Here is a 25,847-nt window from a genome sequence, read left to right as displayed (position 1 = left end):
CAGTCTGATTTCAATAGTGATTCTTTTAGCATTGCTGCTACATATCTTTAAATACATTTAGATTTTTATACTTTTTCTATAATTATTATCAAATATTGATGTTTGGATTTGATTTTTTTAAAAAACAAGCAGCAGTTATTTTTCTTCATATCAGCACAATAATTTTCTTCATGTTTGTCCTCTGGCTATGCAATCCCCCCCCCCATAACTCTAATAATTAAGCTTTATCTATATTTCAAATTAAAAATTAAAATCTTGTGCTTTTTTAAAGTAGCCAGTGTGTTCCCCCCTCAAAGTTAATATGCACCAAAGCCATTAACTAAAAACTCAGGGTTCTTGGAAATTATATTCAATCTACATCAGCCTCAATTTCCTCAATTACAAAATAGAAACAATAGTAGATATTTGGCAGAGTTATTTTCAGAATTAAATTGTTTTCTGTGTACCTGGCATGTAGCTGGGTCTAATAATGGATGAAAATGAACTTAAAAGATTTTTTTTCCCTATAACAATTCTATTTTACCCATTAGAACTTAATGACATTTGCCTTTATTATCAGGCTGACTAATTTAGATCAATCAACAGAGAAGTGTCAATTATTTTAATTGCACTATTTTTTTTATGAAAAACATGTTTGATCTTTTTTTTTGCTTTTATATTGTTTTTTATTTTATTTTGTATCCCATTACTTTTCACCTTCCCACGACCAAGAATTACATGAAAATACTTCAAAATGGGTGTCTCCTCCAGTTAAAAACCTTGTACTTGCTAACTGTGTAACATCAGAATTGGTGGGGAAGTAAAGAATCATTTAGTTATTTTATTGTGGAGATGAAATCCTAGAGGTTAGACCCATCTATGAGGAATAGAGAAACTTCCAAGCCAGAATGCTTAAGAAATCTCCCTACTCACATTACCCAGTCCAGTTCTGGATTTTTATTTTGTTTACATATCCCATCCCTAAATGAAATTAAAGCAACAAAACAAACTAAAAAAAACTTGCATAAAATGACACTTTAATACTCCAAAAGGCAAAAGCCAAAAAAAAAAAAAAGTGTTCCTAAACTATTTATGGGCACAGACAAGTAAGGCAAAGTAACATGTGCACAAGATAGATTGAGAGTTCTTAACCTAATAACCCAATCTCTCCCTACAGCAAAACATGTATACAGGGTTTATGCCAAAAGGGTTTCCCCACTATTTGGACATTTACATAGAAAACATGTTATAACTTCTAGTTTGGTTCTGGATTTGTGTAGTCTCCTATAGGGGCTCTACTGTCCAGGGTATGAGCTTCAGAATCCTAACACATTCTTCATGCTCCTCCTTCGCTTTAACCATTCAGTCTTGCTGAATATATAGACACAACCTCCCCTGGATGACTGGTGGCTCCAAGGTCCTCCTGGGGACAGCTGCAGCACAGCTCACATAGATATTAGGTAAAGCACACAAGTAATGTGAGTCAAGGTGACAAAATTAAGTGAAGCTTAAATACATTTTAATGGAAAACATATCAGACAGTGGAAAGACAGTCTTTGAAACAAATACATCTGGTTGAAATGTCAGTTTGCAACTTTCTAGTTTTAGTTTGACTTATCATAATGAAATTAACCTGTCTGAGCTTAAGTTGTCCCAGACACTACGGCTCATAAAATGTTGTCAAGCTTAAAAGAGAGAATGTGAATAAAACATTTAACAGTACTGGCACAAACAGGTCTTTACCATTCTTCTTGTCTCCCCATCCCATTGAAGACGTCCGGACAATTCTGGTGTTCAGAATCTTTGGCCTTTTTTCTTGGGATCCCTGTTACTTCTAGTACATTACTGATTTATATACTCACTTGAAAGTCAGACTATTCCCTTTGGCCCACTTTTATATTTTCTAGAAATAAGGTCCTTCTCTCCTCAGTATTTTTTTTTTCTTTTTTTATATATTTTATTGATTTTTCACAGAGAGGAAGGGAGAGGGATAGAGAGTTAGAAACATCGATGAGAGAGAAACATCGATCAGCTGCCTCCTGCACACCTCCTACTGAGGATGTGCCTGCAACCAAGGTACATGCCCTTGACAGGAATTTAACCTGAGACCTTTCAGTCCGCAAGCCAATGCTCTATCCACTGACCCAAACCGATTAGGGCCTCTCCTCAGCTTTAATTCCATTATTTTCTAAGTTCAGATAAAAATAACTTAAGTTCTGAGAGCTGATCCTTGGCCAGTCTTTTCCTTGACCCCACAGGTTGCCCTTGATTGAGAATTTCACCTTCATCTGGTTCTTCCAAAACTCAAAATTTTACCCAACTCTTTTTTCCTGAATGACTAAGTTCTTCTTTCTTCAGTCCTTGACCGAGGTTTGTTATTAATGGTCTTCCCATTCCTGTAACATACACTTCATTACTTACAGCCTGCCTGGTTGGTCTAGTTTATTTCCCTCTTAAATCGAGATTAAACTTTTTCATACTTAGGCTCATACACACCACACTCAGAAACCTCCTTAGTCTTTAAAGGCCCTGACGTGAGTAACTGACCTGGTGGGGACTGGACTGGAAGACAGGGCTCCCACTTCCCAGTGGTCCGCCTGTGCTAGGAGGGGAGGTCACAACACCCCAAATGTTAGTACCAAAAACAAAAACAGACAAACAAATACAAGCACTTTGGCATTTTGTCTAGGGTTATCACCCACTGGAATTGCTTTCAACTTTTCAAGCTAAATAGCATGTACTGAGAACTTTCTTTGTGCCAAGTACTAACTTTCACGAGCCTCCAATCTTTAAAATCCGATCCAGGTTTTGAAATCATAAGCAATCCTTTTATTGTGGGAGACAGTGGAAAAATTTTTTTTTCCTATGGATTAGTTTCTAACATTATGTACTGAGAGCAATAGCATCTCAGCTCCTGGCAATAAAACATGGAAGGAATCAAACTATAAAAATAAAGTGCTATCCCTGAGTGTTATTTTGAGGAAACTGCTAACAGATGTTTTCCTCTTGTCCATAGTACGGGGGGTGGGGGGGATTCCTATTTTGGATTTAACTTCATTTTCACCTGAATGAATTGTGAAGGTCCCCAAAGTTAGGTGTATTATCTGTGGCACCCAGTTTGTGTGGGCCTGAAGGGAATAGACCCCACTGAAGTCCCCTCTACTACTACTACTTCAGTGCCCTCGCCACCCCTTCACTCCAACCCCTGACTGTGTGTCAAAGAAAGCTAAGGCTGTCAAAAGACAAGGAGTCCTCACTGTTGTGACATTTCATTTATCTGGGCAGCGACATGCTTGAAAGGCAACTGCCTAGTTCTAAGTAACGTATGGAAGACAATCAAACCCAGTTAAGCAAACAAGTGTTGACATATTAAATCATGCTTGAACCAAGAGAGCAAAAACAGATGACACACGAAACCTTCTACAGAGATTTTTAAATCAATAAATAATACAGGTCAGTCTGGTTCTAAAAAAAGAAGCTTTTAGCGTTGGGAAATCCTGGGACGAGGTAAAGATCGGGAAGTCACTCACAAGAGCAAGGAATTATGTTGCTCTCTAATTGCAAGATGCAAAACTCAAGTCCCTGTGGGAAGGGAAAGGTTGGGAGCACTGGGAAACCTTGGCGAAATCACGTTGCATCACTTTCCAATCCATAAAATGGAAAATAAAATTTGGATAGTCTCATTCTTTATTTTAAAATAAAGTCCTAACGGACCCCTTTCAAAGCACTTTGAATTCATAGAGGAAAAGCCCTTATGCATATGGATTAGTGTATTATTATTCTCCTTCACAATCACACAGCAGGGACTTTGGAGCGTTCATTCTCTAAGTCTGGTTCCTGCTAACAATTCCATCAAAGAAATGGAGTTATCCATCAGTCAAATTATCATTTGCTCTAATTGTTACTTTCCCCAAATTGTGGCTCTTCTTTCTTTCCATTCCTTTTTTTTTTTTTTAAACTGCACCTTAACAGCACTCAAATGAGCAGGATATCTTCAAGCTCAGAAAAGGATAAAAGCATACCAACAAACCATTTTAGTTCTTACAGTTGAATCCCTACTGGTCAGCATTAAATGCAGATAAAGCATTTAAACACCAAAGAGAATCAAATGCTGCAAGATGAGAGCCACATCCATGGCCAGAAATAATAGGATACAAAAGCATTGTCATAGAATGAAAACCAGTTATGAGATCATGGACAGAGCAGAATTTATATTTTTTATTGTTACCGTTAATGAGTGATATACTTTCCAGAAAGAACTATGTCAGGAGTGGTGGCACCATTCTTTCTTGCTTTACTAGTATAATAATTGACATGTCCTTCTGAACTAATGTATAAGTGAAATTTAAAGGCAATAAATTATGCAGTTTAGGTAAACAACATACTTACATTTTTATCCTTTAGGTAGAATAAAGTGGGTATATAAATAAATCAATTAGATTGATACCTACAATCAAGCTAAGCCACTTAGTGTTTTCTGTAAACCTCAAAAGGGGTTGACATTTCAAGGCTTATCCATAGAGAAGCTGCACTAACAAACCTATACAGGTGGAGCACAAATCATTTAACATTCATTGTCATAGAAATATGGCTCTAAGAAACCTTAAAATGTCGGCTGCCCCCTCAAGGGGGCACTGGGTAAAACATTGTGCCCTTGGGCACAAGACAGTCAAACCAAGAGACCTCTTGAAGGGAAGTAAGAAATCACACCTTCAAGAATAAAAATCCATGGCCTTCTCTGGGTGAGCTTTGAGGGTGTAAATTTACACTAGCACCAACAACCACCAAGCCTTACATTACAATCACCTGAGGAGTTTAAAGAAGAAAATATTAATGCCCCAGTTAGCACCACACAATGGAATCAAAATTCCTTATAGGTGCATCTGGCAACAATATGGTGTAAAATTATTGCACTACATTGTAAATGTTGAGATCAGCAAAATTAGATAAAAGTGGTTCCCCAAATACTTCCTCAGTAGAAAAAAATGATAAATCATGTGAGGAAATCCCCTAAGGCAATAAAAAAAGCAAGCATCCCACAAATGAACAGGTCATTCTTAAATAGGAATGATTAGAACATGGGTGCCATTTGTATTTTTTTTCGCTACCATGCTGTGGTTTGATTTTCCCCCTAGTTTGCCAATATTGTCTATTTATGATAATAGCACAAATAATTGACAATAAATATGTGATTCCTAAATCAAGACGAAATTAGCAATATATATATATATATATATATATATATATATATATATATATATATAATTAGATGCCATATTGTCAAAAATTATATGATTATAATCTATAGTTTAAAAATGTATCAAGATACCTCTGGAGGGAAAGATAAATATATAATTAATACAAAATAGTTTTGACACAACATGGATAGTGCACTGTTTTGACATATATTCAAAGGAATTAAGATAAAAATATTTCTGTTATTTGCCCTTATATAGTTATACTAGAGGCCCAGTGCACGAAATTGTGCATTGGTGGAGTCCCAAGGCCTGGCCTGTGCTCAGGGACTATCAGGTTCCCTCGCCGCCCAGGTCCACCACCACCCACCCCCAGTTCCTAAGCCCAGCCTGGGGCATGGCCCCAATCAGGTGATCGGGACCTGCCAGCTGGGGGAAGGACAGAGGGAGGGACCCAGGAGGTTGGTCCCTAGTCCCAAGGAGGGAGCCGGCCCTCGGTCCCCCTGGGAAAGGGGCCATGTCTGCTGCCACCCACCCCCAGTTCCCCATCCCAGCTCAGGCGCCTGCCGGCCAGGAGGAGAGACCAGGAGGTTGGCTGTCAGGCTCCATTGGCGATCGGGGCCTGTGGGCTGGGCGCAGCTCCTGCATTGACCATCTGCCCTCTGGTGGTCAGTGCACATCATAACAACCGGTCATTCTGGTCATTCCATTGTAATGGTAGCTTAGGCTTTTGTATATATAGATGGACCTAATTTATCTATACCTCAGTTTCTTAAACTACAATATAACAAAGAAAAGAGCATTCACTACAAGAATCCCATATATCAGTGCTTCTCAAACTTGAATGTACATAAATAAAAGAGGATCTTGCTACAATGTAGATTTGGATTCAGTTTTTCTGGGGTGGGGCCTGAGTTTCTGCGTTTCTAGAAAATAACCAGGTCACGCTGATGCTGCTGGTCCCTATCCCACTCCTGAAGGAGACTGACTAAATGTGCATGTGCCCATGGACTGGTGCACATCGTGCCATTTCATATGTCACATAGGAGGAAAGTTGGGCTCAATCTAGTTTTGTATTTGGCAACAGAAATACATCTACCAAATAGAAGAGTGAGATTTGAACTGAGGGCTGCATCACCTTAAAGCTCAATGTCCTTAATTTATAGCACACAAAAATCTCCTGGTGATTTCACGGATCTATTTTAAGGTTTTAAGTATACTTAATAATTTTATGCAAGTGTTGGCTACCTCGCTTATTATCATTTGCAATCATTTTTTGAGCTTTTTACTCTTAAGAGTCTGAGAACTGACACTGAGATGTTTGCTAAATTACAGTGAGTTCTCAACATTAAACTTTTTGATATACACTTTTCTCATGAGAGCTATGTTGATTTATGTCATAAGACTTTGTGAAAGCCCTTTTGATGCTATGTGAATAATGAGAAAAAAAGCAAAGCATAATTTGGACTATGTGTCGGTTTCCTAGCAATTTAAATGCCATAGATTTTAAATCAGTTCTGAATAAACCAATGAAGATATGGCCTTTGCAAGATCTTTATCATTAAACATTTTTCTGATAGTTATTTTATATTAATTTACAGTAATAAAAGGAACCTATCCAGTGCATATCATTTTAGTAAATGTTTGTTATCAAGAGGTGTTTTGGTCAGAATAATCCACTTGAACATAAATATAATTATGAATTCTCCATCCATAGGATCATGATGAAGCTCAATTCCACTAACGTTAAATTAATTTGTATAGTGTGAACATGGACTGTGCCATCATAAAATCCTATACCAAAGTAAAATTTACAAAGTAGTCATTACTATTACTGTGAATATGAAGTACAGCATTTATCTGTTACATTTATTCTCTCTCTCTCTCTCTCTCTCTCTCTCTCTATATATATATATATATATATATATATATATATATATATGACTCAAAACTTTAACTAGTATTCTTTCTTTAATAAGTGAGAAAGTAGGAGTTTAAATGTGCATCCAGGAGGGATTACAGAGTGTTTGATTCTTTGATTCCCTTTCTTTCATGACAAAGTCTCCCTTTTTTTACTATGCATACAAAGCCAGAAATTTGCAAGTTGCTAATCATTGTTGGGTCAGTAAAATATCAGGTTCTTAAAAAACAAAAGGTTTTCATTTTCAAGGGCATAATAATTTACAAGTAGTATCCAATACAACTTATAAATGAACTAAACTGTTTCAGGTTTCCTATGCATGTATTTGACCCATTTGACCCCAGATATTATTAAAAATTCTCTATTCTTAATATACTATAATATATGTAACGTATATATATATATGCAATCCCTTGTTGCAAGTAGTTTCAGGAGTTAGCAGCTCTTTTATTACTTAGATTTTAATATTCAAATACATTTTAAAATATAATATGATTTTAGAAATAAGAGATGTACACACAGTTGATTAATGTGATATGATAGATCCCTGCACTGAGTTCCCTCTGTGTGTTAAGCCGTTCTCCAACATGTTTTTTACATGTTTTTTTTTCCTTGTCTATGACCACTCTACCTAAACCTTGTACCCTCACATTGCCATTAGCCACTTTCATAAACTGTAGCTGTCATTGTGAGTCTATATATATGTCGATATGCCTATGTCTCCATTCTTAGGATACAGGAATTGCATAAATGCACAGTGCAATAGTAACTTAAAAGAATGAGTGATACTTTTAAACCAGAGAAAATCATTTTTATAAACAAGGTTCTAATATATGTACATTGTTTTGATCACCCAATAAATAAAAATGTAGGTGTATCCTTTAATAAACAATACTGCTCAAGAATATACTATCGCCCAACCACCATGGCTCAGTGGTTGAACATCCACCTATAAACCAGAGATCATAGGTTTGATTCCTGGTCAGGACACATGCCTAGGTTGTAGGTTCGATGCCCAGTATAGGACTTGTAGGAGGCAGCCGATCAATGATTCTCTCTCATCATTGATGTTTCTATCTCTCTCTCCCTCTCCCTTCCTCTCTGAAATCAATAAAAATATATTTTTAAAAAAGAATATACTGTCTAATTTTAGAAAACTAGAGTTTTCTAACCAGAAGCTCTCCTTTATTTTATAATAAACAGATACATATTCGTATAAATACATTTTATTTTTAATAAAATGTTAAGGAATAGCTAATGTTCATTGAATAAGCACAGTGTGCTAGGCACTATTCTAAGTGATTTTCACATGTGTTATAGAACTGCTATAAGGTAGAGATGAGGAAAGTAAGGAATAGAGAGATTCAATAACTTGTGGGGATATAGATATCCTAAGTGACAAAGGCACTATTTGAATCCAAGAATGCTGGCTCAGAACCTATGTGCTTAAGCCACTAGAGCATGCTGCCTCCCACAAGCAGTGTCTTTCCCACTGTATTCAAATTAAATTGGTCACATTCCAAAACGTTCACCTCCTTTTCTTGGCAGAATTATAAGAAAAATATTCACTTTGCAAAGGTAACGTGTCTGCATACATACTTAGTTTTATCAGCACGTCTACTCACATGGGCAGAGGGAGTATGTTTTTTTCTTTTTTTTTTAGTTCTTTATTGTTTAAAGTATTATGTCTCCTTTTCTCCCCCATTGACCTCTCCTCAGCTGTTCCCACCCCCCAGCACATGCCCTCACGCCCCTACTGCCAGTGTCCATGGTTTATGCTTATATGCATGCATACCAGAGGGAATATATTTTGGTTAGTGGTTCTCAACTGGGAGTGATTTTGTCCCCAGAGGACACTTGGCAATATATGGAGGCAATTTTTGACTATCAAAATGGGGAGTGGAGTATTCCTCTAAAAGGGAATTATAGGCCGGAGAAGCTGCTAAAAATCCTATAATAAACAGTACTATCCCCTCCCTCAACAAAAAAGCTATCCAGCCCAAAGTGTTAAGAGTGTCAGTATTGAGAAACCTTAATTAAAAAGAAATAAAAACAAATGCAAAGTATGTTCTAAAACTTTAGTAGATCTGATCCACAACTATTCAAGGAAGGACTTTAAATATATATATTTAAATTATATATATGTATATATATACATATATAATAATAATAATTATTATTATTATTATGTGTAATATCAGAAAAGGACTTTATATATATTTAAATAATAATAATATATTATTATTATCATTATTATGGTTATTATTATTATGTGTAATACCTGCAAATTGATGAAATGACTTAGCAACTTAATTGTCCTGATGGTGGTGGTTCACACAGCAGCAGGACACGCACACGCACACACACACACTCATGCATCACTGATACTCTGTACTTCATAATTACCATCTTTTGCCAAAATTTAGAAATTAAAATTAGTTTCTTTTTGTTGCATAACAGAGCATAGCAAATAGAACCAGAATTTCAACCTCTTTGATTTTTTTTGGTAATGTGCCTAATTAAAAATAACTAGGCTCTCCAATGCATAATTACAGGAACACCTAATACACTGTATTTCCAGCCAATTTTATTTCAAACATAAATATGCACCAGAAGTATGAATGATCGACATATTACTCCCTGCAGTATCTGCACTGTTTCTGAATCAAAGCTCTTTCTTCAGCTTAGTATTTTCACTACATTTTCCTTGCTGTGCAATCATTTCTCAGTTGGACAATTAATAAGTGCTTTTTCTCCACAGCCCGCAGTGTATAAACCCTCTTACCCTGCATTTTAGCATGCATTATATACCTTCTTCACTTTGACTGGTTTTGGCAGTGACCCACAATCTAAATCTCTTTCTCCATTTGATATAAATGAAACTATAATTATCTAGGGGTAATTTCAAATTACTACTTCATTCCACTAGCAACTGATGAAGATTAGTGGTCTTGCCTTGCATCTGAGTAAGTCAGCAACATAATCACAAGAGAAGTCAGCAGGCAACATTTGATTCATGTGAACTCAATTGCTTCTTTCAAACACATTCACTTCAATAAAAAGCAGAAACTTCCAAAATGGGTTTTTGCTAACCATTTTGTACTCAAAAAAATTTCCATATGACTCTTAAGGGGAAAGAATAGCATGGATTTCATCAGAAATAATAACAAATCACAAGTAGGAAAACATACTTGTATAAATGGATTTAATACATTATTAGTTTCTGATAATAAAGAATATTTCAAAGAAATAAATTTGTATACTTAAAAGCAATTTATTATAGAAAATTCAGGCATAAAAGTAAGCCTTAGAAAATAAATGAACTCTATATAGTATTTTAAGTTCATACAATAGAAACCAGAGTATTTTGTTACCTCATTAAAGCCAGATTATTAGGGAAAGTGTAGTCAATTTCTCTTAAAGGTAATTAAGTGAGTGTGTATGAAGATGATAGATCACTGACTTGCTAAATGGGCTAAGACTCCAGGAGTCCTTTTTAGCTGTCTTCTGAGTTTAAGCCATGTGTCAGTGAGATACCCAGTAGTCTCAATCCTGAAGGGACCCAGGGGTAGGCAAACTTTTTGACTCGAGGGCCACAATGGGTTCTTAAACTGGACCGGAGGGCCGGAACAAAAGCACGGATGGAGTGTTTGTGTGAACTAGTATAAATTCAAAGTAAACATCATTACATAAAAGGGTACGGTCTTTTCTTTTTTTTTTTAGTTTTATTCATTCAAACGGGCCAGATCCGGCCTGCGGGCCGTTGTTTGCCCACGGCTGGAAAAGCCTTTGGATCAACTCCATCATGCCCTGCACATATATCAGGTCACATGATCCTGATCTGATAGCAACTACCAGATCACCTCCTAGTATAAACTTGGTAAAAGTTAACATATGAAAATCATTAGAATAGATTTATTCAGCTTCTTATTATATCTTTAATTAAATCCCAGAAGAGGTAAAACTAAGAAGATATCCCACTTTTCTATCCTCACTATGACCAAGGTACATTATCTCCATTCTAGAATATTGAACATTTTATCTAAGGGGCAAAAGAATACAGAACTATAGCAAAATATGATAGTTGAGATATACCCAAAACCTTCCTATTTGATGTAATAATTAACCATTTTCCAAATGCATTTATCTTCCATTACTATAAGATGCAGAAATAAACTCAAAGACATTTGGGTAATTCTATGTATTATATCAACTGTAACACCAAAGTATGCTCCTTTACCCATCTGAGTATCTATTTCACATTTATATAAATAAAAATAGTTTTTCATTACTTATTCCATGTGAAAATTTAAAAAAAGACCTATGTTATGGTATCAAGTAATCTGAGGGCAAAATTTTATCTAGCAAACCAAAATCTATGCTCTAATACTCACATTGCCTTTGTCTTATTGAGGACTTTGAAAACTTAATGACAACAAAAAAGGCAAAACAACAAAAAATTGGGATTCTGCAGTTCAACAAATTGAGTTCTCAGCTAAATTCTAACCTGAATATTCTCATAGTCCATGCAGATAACTGTTTAATGTAAATATTACATTATAAAAAAGAACCTGAGTTATTAAATATAAATGCATAATAAGGCTACCTAATCAACATATTTCAGTATATGGTGTTTTAAGTTCTACAAAAATCACTAAGATGGCCTCTATAATAGTTAAAATATTGCAGGCCAATCACATATGATTTAATACCTATAACTGGAAAATCTGGCCTGGAAATCTTAGGACTAAGAAAGGATGAATTTAAAATACATCAATTTTGTAAACCAAGATATTTTCAATTGATAAATACAAAGATAAATAAATCAAAAATTTTAAACCACAGTATTCTTTTATGCTTTGCACATTCTATTTCCTCACTTTGAATTTGTTGTCCCTACCACTTGCCTTTTGATTTCTTTCTCATTCCTTAAATAACATCACCTCTGTCATTGAGGATGATGTAGTCTGATGGGGGTGGGGAGAATCATTAACCAAATAATAACTTCACAAATAGGTGCAAACTTATAACTCTAAGAGGTTCTTTGAAGGAATAATTATATGAGTGAATAACAGGCCTGACTTAGTCTTGAAGGGTCAGAGACAGCCTTCCTGAGGAAGAGGAGTTGGACCACAGAGCTAAAGGATTAGTATGAGTTAACCCGGCATTAAGGGGGTAAAAAAAAAAAAAAGTTTAACGGAAGGTAACAAAATCACAGAAGAATTAGTGAAAATGAGCAAATTGCCTTTGAGAAATTGGAAGGAAATCAGTGTGGCTAGTGCAAAGTGGATGGGAGAAAACATAGTTTAAGATGTGTCCAGAGAGATAATAGGGTCAAAACCATGCAGGATCTTAAATTACTGTAAAAACTTTGTCTTAAAGAAAACTACTGAAGTATTTCAAGTGTAGGTGTTGGGGTTAGGTGGGGCCTGAGGACAGGTGTGTGAAACAACCAGATTTGCATTCACATGGCTAAAATCAAAACCATATACAAAGTCATTCATTAAATTTAATAATAAAGTTCTAACCAGATATGTTTATAGATTGGAGGGAAAGAAAACAGAGAGATATAAATGATTTTACAAGATAAGTCTGGTTGCCATTTCTATAACTAATTTGTGATAGATTAGAATTGGGTAGTGAGTAGAAAGGAGATGTTAAGAATGATTCTTAGAATTCTGGCCTGTCAAATATATTTCTAAAACACTTAGATCTTCACTTAAAAGTTTGGGGATAGCAGGATAAGATCATAGAATGGGTTAGAGCAGTGATTGAGAACTGAAATGCACAAGAATGTTTAAAACATGTAATACCTGACTATTTAGTCAGGGGCACTGGCTTTTTATCCCTTAAAATTTTCAAATGAAAACTGACAGCTAACACAACAATAGCCATCTGATGTGAATGAACCAAAAGTATATCCATTTTCTGTTAGATTGACAAATATATGTGGGTGTGTGTGCGCGCGCGTGTGCAGCAGAACTTTAGTAATTAGTTTATGTATGCCATGAGATGAAAAAGGTTGAAAATCTCTGGTTTAGCTTTATGGTGGAATTTTATAAGACACTATGCACATACATTTACTTGCATGTGCATCCTATCTAATAAAGAGGGAATATGCAAATTGACCATCACACCATCACAAAGATGGCTGTGCCCACAGCGCGGAGGCAGGGTTTCCGTAACACAAGATGGCTGCACCCAAAGCGGAGGCCGAATTCCCATAATGAGCCTTAACAAGCATTCAGCAGGGGCCTGAGGCTGTGTGGCACTGGGCCAAGGCAGGGATCCTGAGTCTGCGCCTCCCTGCTCAGTGGGGCTTGACAGGGGACCTGAGGCTGTGCACCCCACCCAGGGGGCTTGACAGGGGTAGGGATAGCTGGGTCTGGATCTAGCCCAGTGAGGGTGGGGCCAGCTCAGTCTGTGTCTCACACGATTTTGCGGTGCCACGGGTGGGCAGGGACTTGATTCTGGGTCCCGCAACATGCCCCAGACTCTGACGAGAGGAAGATTTTCATATACATTTTATTAATTTTCTTTCATCTCTGACACCACAGTTCTATTATAGAGAAAGGGCAAATAGCAATATTAAAATATTTCCTCTAATTAATCCCCTTTTAATGTGCACGAATTTCATGCACTGGACCACTAGTATAGATATGGGGAATAGCTGTGATGCCTTAATTCTCTAAAGTGAACCTTCAACACTTATTCATTCATTCAGTGAGATGTTATTTATAGAATAAACATTTGGACTTCCTCATAATGTGGCCAAATATTATTTGTACTTTGGAAAACACCAAGAGGCACTATTCATATAGACTCATTACATTCTATACAATAGCCTTCATGATCCTACAGCTTTGTTCCTACTACCAGGGTGGAGTAATAAACACACTGAGACAGAGTCCAGTTTAGTGACCTCCTTTTCTAGGTGTAGAATCTACTGCTTACCCATTGTATCTCAATTAAGTCTCTTTTCAATTATTAAGGGAAGAGTGTGAGAAGAGAAACGCATGCATCTAATGCTTGCACTAAGACACATGCCATCAGGAAACTACTTCCCCAATATATTTTCATCATAAAGGTATTATTTTAATCCCAGCAGTAATAAAAATGTATCCTCTAAAAATGCAGATGTCTTTTATACAATCTGAAGGAAGATAAAGGTCATTGTGCTCTGAACTAAACTGACCACATATTCTTCAAAATTACATAAACAACTAATCAAATAGAGCATGTTGCTTTATAACACTAGCAAACACTTTTTTAGAAATAATAAGATTATATTATAAATATTTTAGAGAAAGTATTGTAAATATTTTAGAGAAAGGAATTAAATATATTCAATGGGTTATATTTGTTTCCACAATTACATATATCCTCACCTTACACTGAGGAGGCAGCTAAAAAAAAGTTAAGGTAAAGTTAGTTAGAACTTTCCTTTAAATCCAATCCTAAATAAAAAATAATTCATTTCCCTGACAATCTTAAAAGCATTCAGAAACATAATTTTGATTTAATGAAACTTTGTGTTTATATGTTTGCATGCATGTGTGCATGCATGTGTTTGTGTGTGTGTGTGTGTGTCTATAATGGTAGATTACATGACAAAACAACAACCACACACTTAAATACAGGAGACACAATACATATGAACTGATGCTGAAAAAGGAAATTTAAAAATGGTGCAATATATTTCTAGAGAGAAATAATTAAGCAGCATCACTATGATTTATAGGTAACTTCCCTAGTTTTGTTTCCCTGGATTTATAATCAATCTACATTCAGGCCTGAACAAACTTGAACAAGCCTGATTCACGTTATATATTGGATTTAGCACAAAAAAAATGCACATGAAGCTACCAAGTGGAACTAGGGTGACTTCTCAATATTTGGTTTTCTCCTTAATACACATTAACTCTCATTACCTACTTAGTACATGCATATCATGATGAAAGCAAGTGCAGGTTCATAAGGATGAATGATTTTTTTAAGAAAAAAAAATCTTCCTTCTAAGCTGTTCTTCACTTTCACATAAAGTACTAACCTCTTCCAAAAAGCTATTGATAAAAATCCAAATTTAAAAGGGCAACTCACTACATTGTGGGCACAATGAGAGTATTTTCAAATGAAGAGGGAAAAATGTATGATCAAGTTTCGATTTAAAATAAAATTTAAAAAAAGAATCTCCAAGTGCAAATTGCTTTGAAATAACCTTTTTGTATTAGCTCTATCTCCAAGCAGTTGTTTTCTTGGCTCTACTTTCTATGCATCTAAAAATGACCTGTAAATGTTTAAACACAAACATGCAATAGCAATTATATGTAAACAACACAGTAAACTAAGCTCTGCTGTTTACAGAGATTTCCCTATGGAGTTCATATGGCTGAAGTTATTACTGAAGAATTTTTAAAAGTATGCCCAAACAAGTCTCATCTAAGATTTGCATTTGAATTTTATAAAGAAGTAAAATTATCACTTCCTCTTCATGGAGAGAAAATAATAATAGAGTAGCAGATAATAATCATACAAATAAAGTTATATACACAAAGATAATTCCTTGATTTGAGTTGCTCAAAAATAAAACTTCTGAAACTTCTGAAAGCAAAATGAATATGAAATATTACACTGCATGTAAGACACTTTCTGAGTATTAACTATGTATAGCCAATAAAATAGAACATTAAATCTTTCATTGTTGCCAGCAATTTTAAAATTCCGAGAAGAGAAATATCAAACTGAAAAGAAATAATCTCCATAAATTAGCAAAGTAAAAGGTCACCTGCTCATAATCATTGGAGGAAATACATATACATGATCCACCTGAAGCAGACAGCACCTGAGGATGCACAGGCAGGCCCTTACCTTCACAGGTGCCATTTTTCTCTTCATATCCTGCCTTGCACATGCATTTCCCGATGGGCACCAGCCACTCCCCTTCAGCACTGCAATGCATCTTGGGTGGTTCCTCTGTCACCGAATGGTTGACACAAGAGCCCGATACTTCCAGCAACTGCGAAGAATCAGCTCCAGTGATTGTGTCAGGGAAGACAGCCAAGTGTCGTACCACAGAAGGACATTTCTTATAGTACACGCGCACAGAAACCAGAGCGATGCAAGCACCCAGGTCTTGAAAAGCAAGATAAAATCCCGTTTTGCTTAGAGGTCCGACATCTCTAACCTCCGTATTCAGTTTCATGACACGGTCCCCAAGATCAAGTTCTGTGAAGCTTTCATCAGCGGCAATGGTATCGATTTTGATGTATTGGTTTTCCTTGACATTTCTCCCATTCTCATCATCTGACTCAAAGTAATACATGTTGAAAGTTTCCTTACAGGTCCCCAGTCCTCCAGGAAGGCTGTTGCAGTCCCGCAGAGTAAACTTAAGTTCTATGAAGATTCTGGAAGCACCTTCGTTAGAGATCCAACTGGTCAGAAGCCAGTTATTCTGATTCTGTTCCATAACTTTGCATACTTGGTATGTGTGGATAGGGGCATAATTTTCATCAACTTCACCAATCTCTTCCCACTGTATAATATAAAATAGAAAAGCATGTTTAAAAATTAGACAATAACCAGAAAAAAAATAGTCAAAAAAAATGCAGATGTGCAAATTTCTGTATACTTGATATATAGTATTGAGAGGAGGAGCTATATAGCAAGGATAAAAAATACTGTTGCCTTTATAAAATTAACTAAAATAGTAATTTATGATCTCCAGTGTAACTCATAAGTGAACACATATGAATAATATTACCCAGAAAACAAAAACATGTATTTCAGCATAAAAATAAAAGATAGTTGAATGTGTATGCAGTTAACAGCAAGGAACAGTGAAAGAAAAAGATGTATATTTGGAAGAAAATATATAGACTAAGAGGTACATAAAGTCTTAGAGTTAAAAGAAACTATCATTTGAAAGACACTAATGAGAAAATAGTAGTAAATGAGGAAAAGAAGAAAGGAAAATGTGACAAGTAAAATCACACTTAGGTAATTCTGGCATGTGACAAATAACACATGAATGTAATAAAACTTGAAAAAAAGTCACTATTTTACAGTTAATAATGTATCTTTATTTCTTTGAACTAATCTGTGTTGGACTTTTTTACAAATTGGATAACTAAATGTTTATTCATAAATTTTCCACTAATATAAACCTAGAGAGATATAATATAGGGGTAAAATTACAGATTAGTAATATGCAGAGCCTTGTCATCTCAAATACTAATGTGCCTTTATATCCTGGGAATGCATTGATTCTTTTTTTTACCAATGTATCATTTTATGCATGACCTTAAGAGTTCTAAGTATATACAGAATGTAGAAAAATTAAGTATAATTTATACAGCTTCACAAATATTATATGGTCAAAGAAGAGATCTAAGCCAATTTCTTTCCTAGTAAAATACTCCCATTTTGAGAATCTCAATACATCATGCCCTGTCTGAACAATATAGAAGCAGTTGTTTTTTTCATAATTGTGTTACTATAATTTAAGAAATTTCTTAAACCTGTGAAAAATCTGTGTAGACAAAACTGTATGTAATTTTTAACTCTTTAAAATTGGCCGTGAAACACACAGAGCAATCCTATATAATAAAAGCCTAATATGCTAAGTGTTCGGTCGGCTGGTTGGCCATTCAACCAATCAAAGTGTAATATACTAATGATAGACAGTTGACCGGTCTACCAGTTGCTATGATGTGCACTGACCAACAGGGGGAAGATGCTCCGACCAGTAGGTGAGCTTGCTGCTGGGATCTGGTCGATCGGGACTGAGCAAGATGGGCTGGACACACCCTGGAGCCCTCCTGAGGTCAACCTCCCATGTCCCTCCCGGGCCCTGATCATGCACCGGTGCGGTCCCGCAGCCTGGTCTGCACCCTTTCACAATACGGTCTGCACCCTCTCACAACCCTCTCAGGGGATGTTGGAGAGCTGGTTTCTGCCTGTTCCCACAGGCCAGGCTGAGGGACCCCACTGGTGCATGAATTGGTGCACCTTTCCTCTCATGAAACCATAATGACTTTCAATAAATCCAGAATGTGATTTCAGATATCAATAGAGATAAACTTGATAGGACCTCATTTCTTCAGACACAAAATTAAATAAAGCATTATTTCTAGGTTTTATTCAACTGAAAAAAATGTGACAAATGTGGAATCCCAGGGATGCCCATAAATCATCTACCTCTGATGGCCCCTATCAAAATTCTAGCTGCCATTAGACAGACAAAGTAAAATGTGCTAATGAGGAAAACTTCTTAGCTCCTTAAATTCACAAGAGAGAGAAATCAAGATTTTATCTCTAACAGCCTTCACTTTATGGTGTTATGGGAAGCCTTAGTTCTTTCATTTCATCTCACTTGTCCTCTCTCAGAATGTATTTAAACTCCTACTTAGCGTTTGAATTTCTAACTCAGCCTTCTATTTCAGCACTGTCATTAATCTACTTACATTTTTTTCCCTGATGCAATCCAGGGATCAATCTCTTTATTATACTTATTAATCATGAATGTCATGATTAATATTTTAAGAAAAAGAGCACCTCAACTAACCAAATGAAAACAATAAAAATAATCAACTTACTGTAATAAGATTAATTAAAAGATATTCTTTGAATTAGGAAAATGGAAAATAGCACTGAAATGTTTTCATAAAAAAAGAATATCAAAATGCTACATTATCTTTGTTTTATATTTCAATTTATAATAGTCTTTTGATACAAAACACAGACTATTTCAAATCCTTGGCTTTAATTCATGTATAGAAGTCCTATTTCTGCAACATATATTCCAATAGGACCCTGCTAGCAAGTAAAAGGAAATGGACAAGTAAAAGGAATTGAAATAGCAGCTTCTTCCAAAGTTATAAAGCTAGCATTTCACAGTCTTTCCCTGTACAAAGTCAAAGGTACCACAAATATTATTAAAAATGCAAGCCAAGAAGCACTTGACAAGGCAGTTTAATACTTACTGTTTGGGGTGATAATTTCAAAGTCTGTGCATAGTATCTGCTTCTCTGAATATTCTCAATTAAGAAGAGAAAAACTGCAATTTTCTTTCATGTTAAAATTTATTATGGTGGTATTTTATTTATTTTTCTTTTCAAATGTCCAAAATATAAATGAAGGCTCAAATTTTCTATTTCTAATGAATGAATAGAAAGACTTTAATTTAAATAATTATGGCCATAAGCCATTCAAAGAATCAAACATGTAATATATACACATTTCCCATAAATATCTTCTCCTATTTAGATAAATATGCCAAAAAATGGACAAATATATTTAATTTATTTTAAACTTGCTGAAATAAAACTTTGAGTTCTCCCAAGATTTTTCCCCCTTTTAATACAAAGAGGATTTCCTGTCCTCATCAGCAAAATCTTACCTATGAAAATGAAATGAGAGGATGTAGAGAAAGCAACAGTCATTAAGAACTTAACAACCTGGCAGGTATATTCTCAGACACTTTTGCAAATGTCATATCAAGGAGATTACTGTAACATAATGAAAGGCCCTGACAGAAAACACAATATTTTCTGCTCAATTGTGTTGGATTTCTTATAATCCATGGTTTAATAAAAGTGTTTGCTAATCCTTTGATTACTACAAATGAGGTGCCTGGGCAATTTGAAAGTGTGGTCACTGAATGCAATATGGAGACTGCAGCTCTGTTCTTCCGATCCAGCTACTCCTCAAGGCCCAGCCCCTGAGCCCAGCTTCTGTGTTTGTTTCCTCTAGTTACACAGACAGCTTGGGCCGGCTTGATTTCTCTCCCAGATGCCTGGCTTTGCTTCTTTTCCCACTGGAAACTGAAAAGTCCAAGTCATTTGCATTCTAATCCTATGCCTGGCCAGGCATCACAAGTCAGCCACATTCATCAGAGAAGTGGAAGAGAGAAAGGACTTATTTTTATATCCATATGTGCATCATGGAGTTACCAACTTTTGCTAAGTCATTAAGAACTATTTTCTCCCTGCCTGCCTCTCAATGCTCTATTAGGTTTCCAGCCCCAAGCTCCTATTGTCTCTTAGCCTCTTAGTATCATCCTCATTTCCAATCCTCTAGCCTATACATCACTTCCTTTGCCTTCAAAGCTTAAAAAACACAGATTCAAGAAACAGCCCTTATATTATACCCCCGCCCCCAATACAGATAAGGAACCATCAAATGAACAGAATTGATTTCAACCTTTCAAATGATCAGGGGTGCCTAGCATCTAGTTCTGTTTTCATTATTGTGTTTCTGTGTACTTTTTTTTAAACCACAGATTATTATATTAAGGTTAAATACAGAGGTAAGAAACTTTGTCGTAAAGGCCTGAACAGAAACACTTGATTACTCTTGTACAGAGGAAAGATCATCAGCCTGAAGCCCCAGTTTTAGTCCCAGCTCATCTATCATCTAGAATTCAGTGGTTCTCGACCTTCCTAATGCCGCGACTCTTTAATACAGTTCCTCATGTTGTGGTGACCCCCAACCATAAAATTATTTTCGTTGCTACTTCATAACTGTAATTTTGCTACTGTTATGAATCATCATGTAAATATCTGATATGCAGGATGTATTTTCATTGTTACAAACTGAACATAATGAAAGCATAGTGATTAATCACAAAAACAATATGTAACTATATGTGTTTTCCGATGGTCTTAAGGCGATTCTCAACCTGTGGGTCGCGACCCCTTTGGGGTCGAACAACCCTTTCACAGGGGTAGCCTAAGACCGTCGGAAAACACATATATAATTACATATTGTTTTTGTGATTAATCACTAGGCTTTAATTATGTTCAATTTGTAACAATGAAATTGGGGGTCACCACTATTGGGGGCCAGATGTAAGTTGCAGGGTCCTTGCACCTGAAGGGGCTGGCAAGGCTGGGACCCGTACCCACACAGTTTTCCCAGACTTGTTTGGATGGCGGGGATCAGTAGAATAAGAGCAACCTTTGTAGAATGAGAACAGCCTTTCATAGCTTACCAAGAAGTCTCTAACTATTTACTGAGATATGCTGTACTGAGAACTCGTCCTTCTGTTCTGTCCCTCCCTTAGAAATTAAGAGGAACAAAGAATACATTCCTCTTGACAGACCTGCTAGTCAGTGTGTTGTGTATAAATAGGATTGTGTATAAATAAAGTTGTTTCAGTTCCTCAAGAACTGGAGTAGTCCTCCCGATCCCACTGTCCTGTCTTTCTTTCTTTTTTCATTTCCCACCTCCCTACCTCAGCCCGGCTCAACCTGTCAGGCTGGCCCTGACACACCACAACATGAGGAACTGTATTAAAGGGTCGTGACATTAGGAAGGTTGAGAACCACTGGTCTAGAAGGTCATTTGACTGTCCGGTCTAATTAGCATATTACGCTTTTATTTTTATAGATACTCTGAAAAACATATATGAGGGTAGAGACATTTTTATCTTTTTCTCTACTATATCACAGAATCTGTCACCGCAGGGCACAAAGTATGGCATTTGGTAGAGATTTTGTAATGAATACATAAATACCAACATATACCCAACCCTCTTTTTCCAGAGATGCACTAATTTGAAATAATTCAAACATCATAAATAAATTATGATTTATCTTTTGATTGAACAAAAATCTGATTCTTTGTAAAATCACTGAATTTTATAAATTAAAATAAAAAGTATTAGTTCATAATTTTAAAAATTAGTCTTCTGTAAAAGCTCTAAGCATTTAAGACATTTTCTTATGCCAATCGTTTGTATAATTATTTTGTATTTAGTTTAGTATATTAACCTGTAAAACTATTTTTCTTAGCATTATATTTTACCAATGATAACTTTCAGCTTAGTTTAGAAATATAATATTTTGAACATGATATGTTTTAAAATATTGTGGTTATTTTTCACTCACCAGTTTTCTTCATTGTTCTGTATAGATTAAAAGCCTAGGATATAGCATATCAGTCAGTGACCCTATATTTCTTATATCAATAAGATAAAATTAGGGTTATCTTAGTGATTTTCTTTGGCAGATAAATGTTACAATATGGCTCAGTATCAACTGCCTCCAGCTTCACTTCGACATGCCCAAATCATAACTCTAAGATCTCAATATTTTGTATAATTTCTTTGAAAGGCTCCAAAAAGAAGTGAAATCTAGGCTTTCATTTTACTGAAAATATTGTTAGATGTAATAGTATTCTATGGTTTTCTCTGTGTGTATTTGTTTGTGTGCATGTGTGTGTATAGTGTTTCCTAACTTCACTGAAGATATCCTGACCTAAAATTATTAACTGCTGTTTTAAAAAAGTAGTACCTCTCATGATCTCAGCAAGTGCCTGGGAAAGTTTGAATATGAAAGTTAGGCACTTTACCCATTTAATTCAGTGAGTAACAAATTCTAATTGCTGCCCCATAATAGTTTACCTAAAGTCTAGAATTTCTGGAAGTTTACTGCTATTGCAAAAATCAAGTGAAATACAATGTAAAAAAAAAACCACAGAAATTTCAAACACACCAAAGGTCTTTTTTTTCTTATTATTAGCATCTAATTAATGATAGTAATTTTGATTTCAGATTTTTAGTTTCATTATTTCCTTTTTTTTTCAATTTTGCATTACTGATTAAAACTAGGAGAAATATACTCAAGAACCCAAGTAAATTGCTTATTTTCTTATTTTCTTCAGGTGCCTGATATATGAGTAGTATTATTCTTCCCCATAACATTTTATAAAACTTACTATGCTTACATACAATCATTATGTCCCCTTCATGTTGAAAGTACACTTGAGCTCATTTGTCTATGTGTGCATGCAGAAGTCTGTCATTGCCTAATATATTCAATCCAGGACATTTATTGTGAGAAAAACCGGCCAGAAATTCCTCAAAGCATAAGTGCCTTAGGAACATGATTAATGGCAGACAAGATGAGGAATCCTATTATTGTTGGCACTAACTTATTTTTTCTGTTTGTTATTATCAACTTTGACCCGTTACTGCTCACTAGATGCCATTTCTCATGAGGAATAAATACCATATTATTAAGACCTGTGCATGTTGGGTCAAAATATGAGATCCTATCCACCTCCTTGTCCAGTGGCTGCCCAACTGCTTAAACAATGAGGTTCAAATAGAAGAGCAAACTACATATTGGTTCATAATGCTTTGAAAGATATTTTGTTGTAATTCAGAATTAATCCTGAATGTGTGAAACCTCAAAGGTAATATATACAGGAGGAATAGTTTAGAGCTACAGCTAGTCAACCCATATCTGAGAAGACTGCTTTCTCCATTATCCACTCTGTACATGACATAATCTTCCAGAACACAACCACATCATTTTGCAGCTGAGTAAACTGTGGCCCAGAGCTACTGACACACTAATTAGTGCCTGATTAATATCTGTGGTCAGAACTCTCTGGTATTAACAATGTTTTCCCCCTTTGAGGAGTTAATAATATAATGCATAGAATAAAGTGGCAAATGAAGTCATTTTAACCAACAAAAGAGAAAATTTTTCAATATCTCATAAAAGAAGTATTTATGTGTTCAAAAAATAAAATCATTTCCTGGCCAGTGTGTCTCAGTTGTTTGGGCCAGTTGGATTCCAGGTCAGGGCACATGCCTGGGCCGGGGGCTGATGGGGCATGCAGGAAGCAGCTGAGCTGTTTCATGCTCACATCAATGTTTCTATTTCTCTATCCCTCTCCCTTCCTCTCTCTAAAAATCAATTAAAATTATTTGAAAAATAAAATTGTTAGCCTTTGTTGTAGAATTAACAGAATCCACCTGTTCTTAAACAGTTTTCTGAATTTTGGATCAAGACCATGCATAGTCCATTGAGCAACAGAAACATGTGGTTTGTATGCACAACCACAAGGACAACATGGTTTTAAAAGAATGAAATATACAGTATGTAGTTCCTATTTTAGAAATTTAATATCTCTACTATCTTTTGGCTCTTCAGTAAAATATATGCCAAAAATTGTTTGAATCAACAATCTTGTTACATTTCCTCAATAATATAAATATTGCATCAAATAGAAGCTTGTTATTTAAAACATCTATAAATTCATGAGTATGGTGTAGCAATATTGTTAGAAATAACTCAATTAATTTTCTGTGTATGAAGTAAAGCCAAAGTCGATTACTTTATAGCCTGTGGAATAGAACAAATATTTATGGGATCAAATTCAATTCAATACGTACCAGAAAATAAAATGTCGTCTGTACTCTCTGGTCTTTATTCTCCCCTCATTTTTCAGTAGATAACATTAAACTTCTGATACAGGCTTTACAATAGCACCCATAAATCAATGCTATTCACATCTCTCATTAATTGTGTTCTTGTAATCAGTGGCTATTCAACATGAATGTCCATCTCATATTTTGTTGGGAAACAGCCACATTAGGGCTGTGACCTCATTCGCATCTAGTGATTATATTGCCATACTATAGACTAAAGCACACTGCATCCACTTGCCATAGCCGTGTTAATAAAATTCTGTAGAAACGGAGGCCATCTACAGTTAGTGCTGTCAACTCCCATAGAGAAGAGCCTTATTTTATCAGAATCCCAGTTCTTCCCTATTTCAGTTGAAAGTAAAAGAAGGAACAGCCATGGGTCCATTGCAAGTTGCGCCGTTGCCGTTTGTTTCAGCTTTGTCTGTTCAAAAAATTAATTTCAACAAAAAATTGCTCAGTGAATAAAACTACACATTTCTTACCAAACACTTAATGGTAGTGGTTTAAAATGATTAGTGATATTTTAAATCAAGAATTCTAAATTTTCAGTGTTTCTTTTTACATGTTTTTGATCATTAGTTTAATGCAAATTTAATTTTGACCTATATTAGAATGCAGCTTTTTTTTTCCTTTTCCTTTTTCTGTTAATCCTCACTTGAGTATATTTTTTTATTGATTTTTAGAGAGAGTGGAAGGGACAGAATGAGGACGGCAGGGAGGGAGGGAGAAAGAGAGAGAGAAACATCAATGAGAGATGTTTACCTACTGCACGTACACCAACCATGGCCAGGATTGAACCTGCAACCCAGGTAGTGCCCTTGACTGGGAATCAGACTTGCAACCCTGCCCACACTCTAATCACTGAGAAACACTGGCCAGAGCTAGAATGCAGCTTAGCAACAGGGCTATCTGTAGACAGTAATTGATTAATATTTATAAAAATGTTTTATCAAGTCAATCTACATCTCTACATTTTATTACATTTTAATAGTTAATTTCTTTTTAATTATAACTATGAAAATTGTTTTTTCTAGGAATACTAAGAATTCTAGGCAATTATAAAATCTTGATAGCATTAATAAAATTGCAGCAGTAAGGAAATCTTACATTTATTCTTCCCACTTGGTCTTTGCCTATATTTTTTCTTTATCTTCCTATACTAGTATTGGTCCTATATGATCTGAGGCCTTTTATTTAGGTTAGTTAATAACCACAAGTGGGAATAGTGAAGTTAATCTAGCAGTGTGATTTTAACCTTAAAATTCAAACAAGTTATGAATTGCCTTTTCCTCAGCTTATGAACACAATTTCTTTCACCAATATTGAATAGTAATAGGAAACATAAATAGAGTAAATGCAGTTAACAGATAAGTCTAATAATGGCACAGATACATAGAAATTTTTAGCTTAATGAATCTTAAATATTATTTGGTATTTCTATATTTATTTGTAGATGAATAAACAGGAGTCTTGGTATGATAAAGGATATATTTGTAATTATAGAAGGTAGTTGTCCTTGACTTGTAGTCAC

At 35.4% G+C, this 25,847-nt stretch overlaps 1 protein-coding gene across 6 annotated transcripts in view; it reads right to left on the bottom strand.

The window, feature by feature from the left end:
- The window catches only part of EPHA5 (EPH receptor A5), a 356,087-nt gene that overhangs the window by 266,974 nt on the left and 63,266 nt on the right, over positions 1-25,847 (bottom strand). For all 6 annotated transcript variants that reach the window (XM_059670011.1, XM_059669975.1, XM_059670021.1 and 3 more), the window contains exon 3: positions 15,964-16,627. In XM_059670011.1, the coding sequence (XP_059525994.1) occupies positions 15,964-16,627 (664 nt within the window). The remainder of the gene's footprint in view (positions 1-15,963; positions 16,628-25,847) is intronic.

Source organism: Myotis daubentonii, chromosome 1 (assembly GCF_963259705.1).
Source record: "Myotis daubentonii chromosome 1, mMyoDau2.1, whole genome shotgun sequence".
Lineage (NCBI taxonomy): Eukaryota > Metazoa > Chordata > Mammalia > Chiroptera > Vespertilionidae > Myotis > Myotis daubentonii.
The sequence above is the reverse complement of the archived record's forward strand: the minus strand, read 5'-3'. Positions and strand labels throughout refer to the sequence as shown.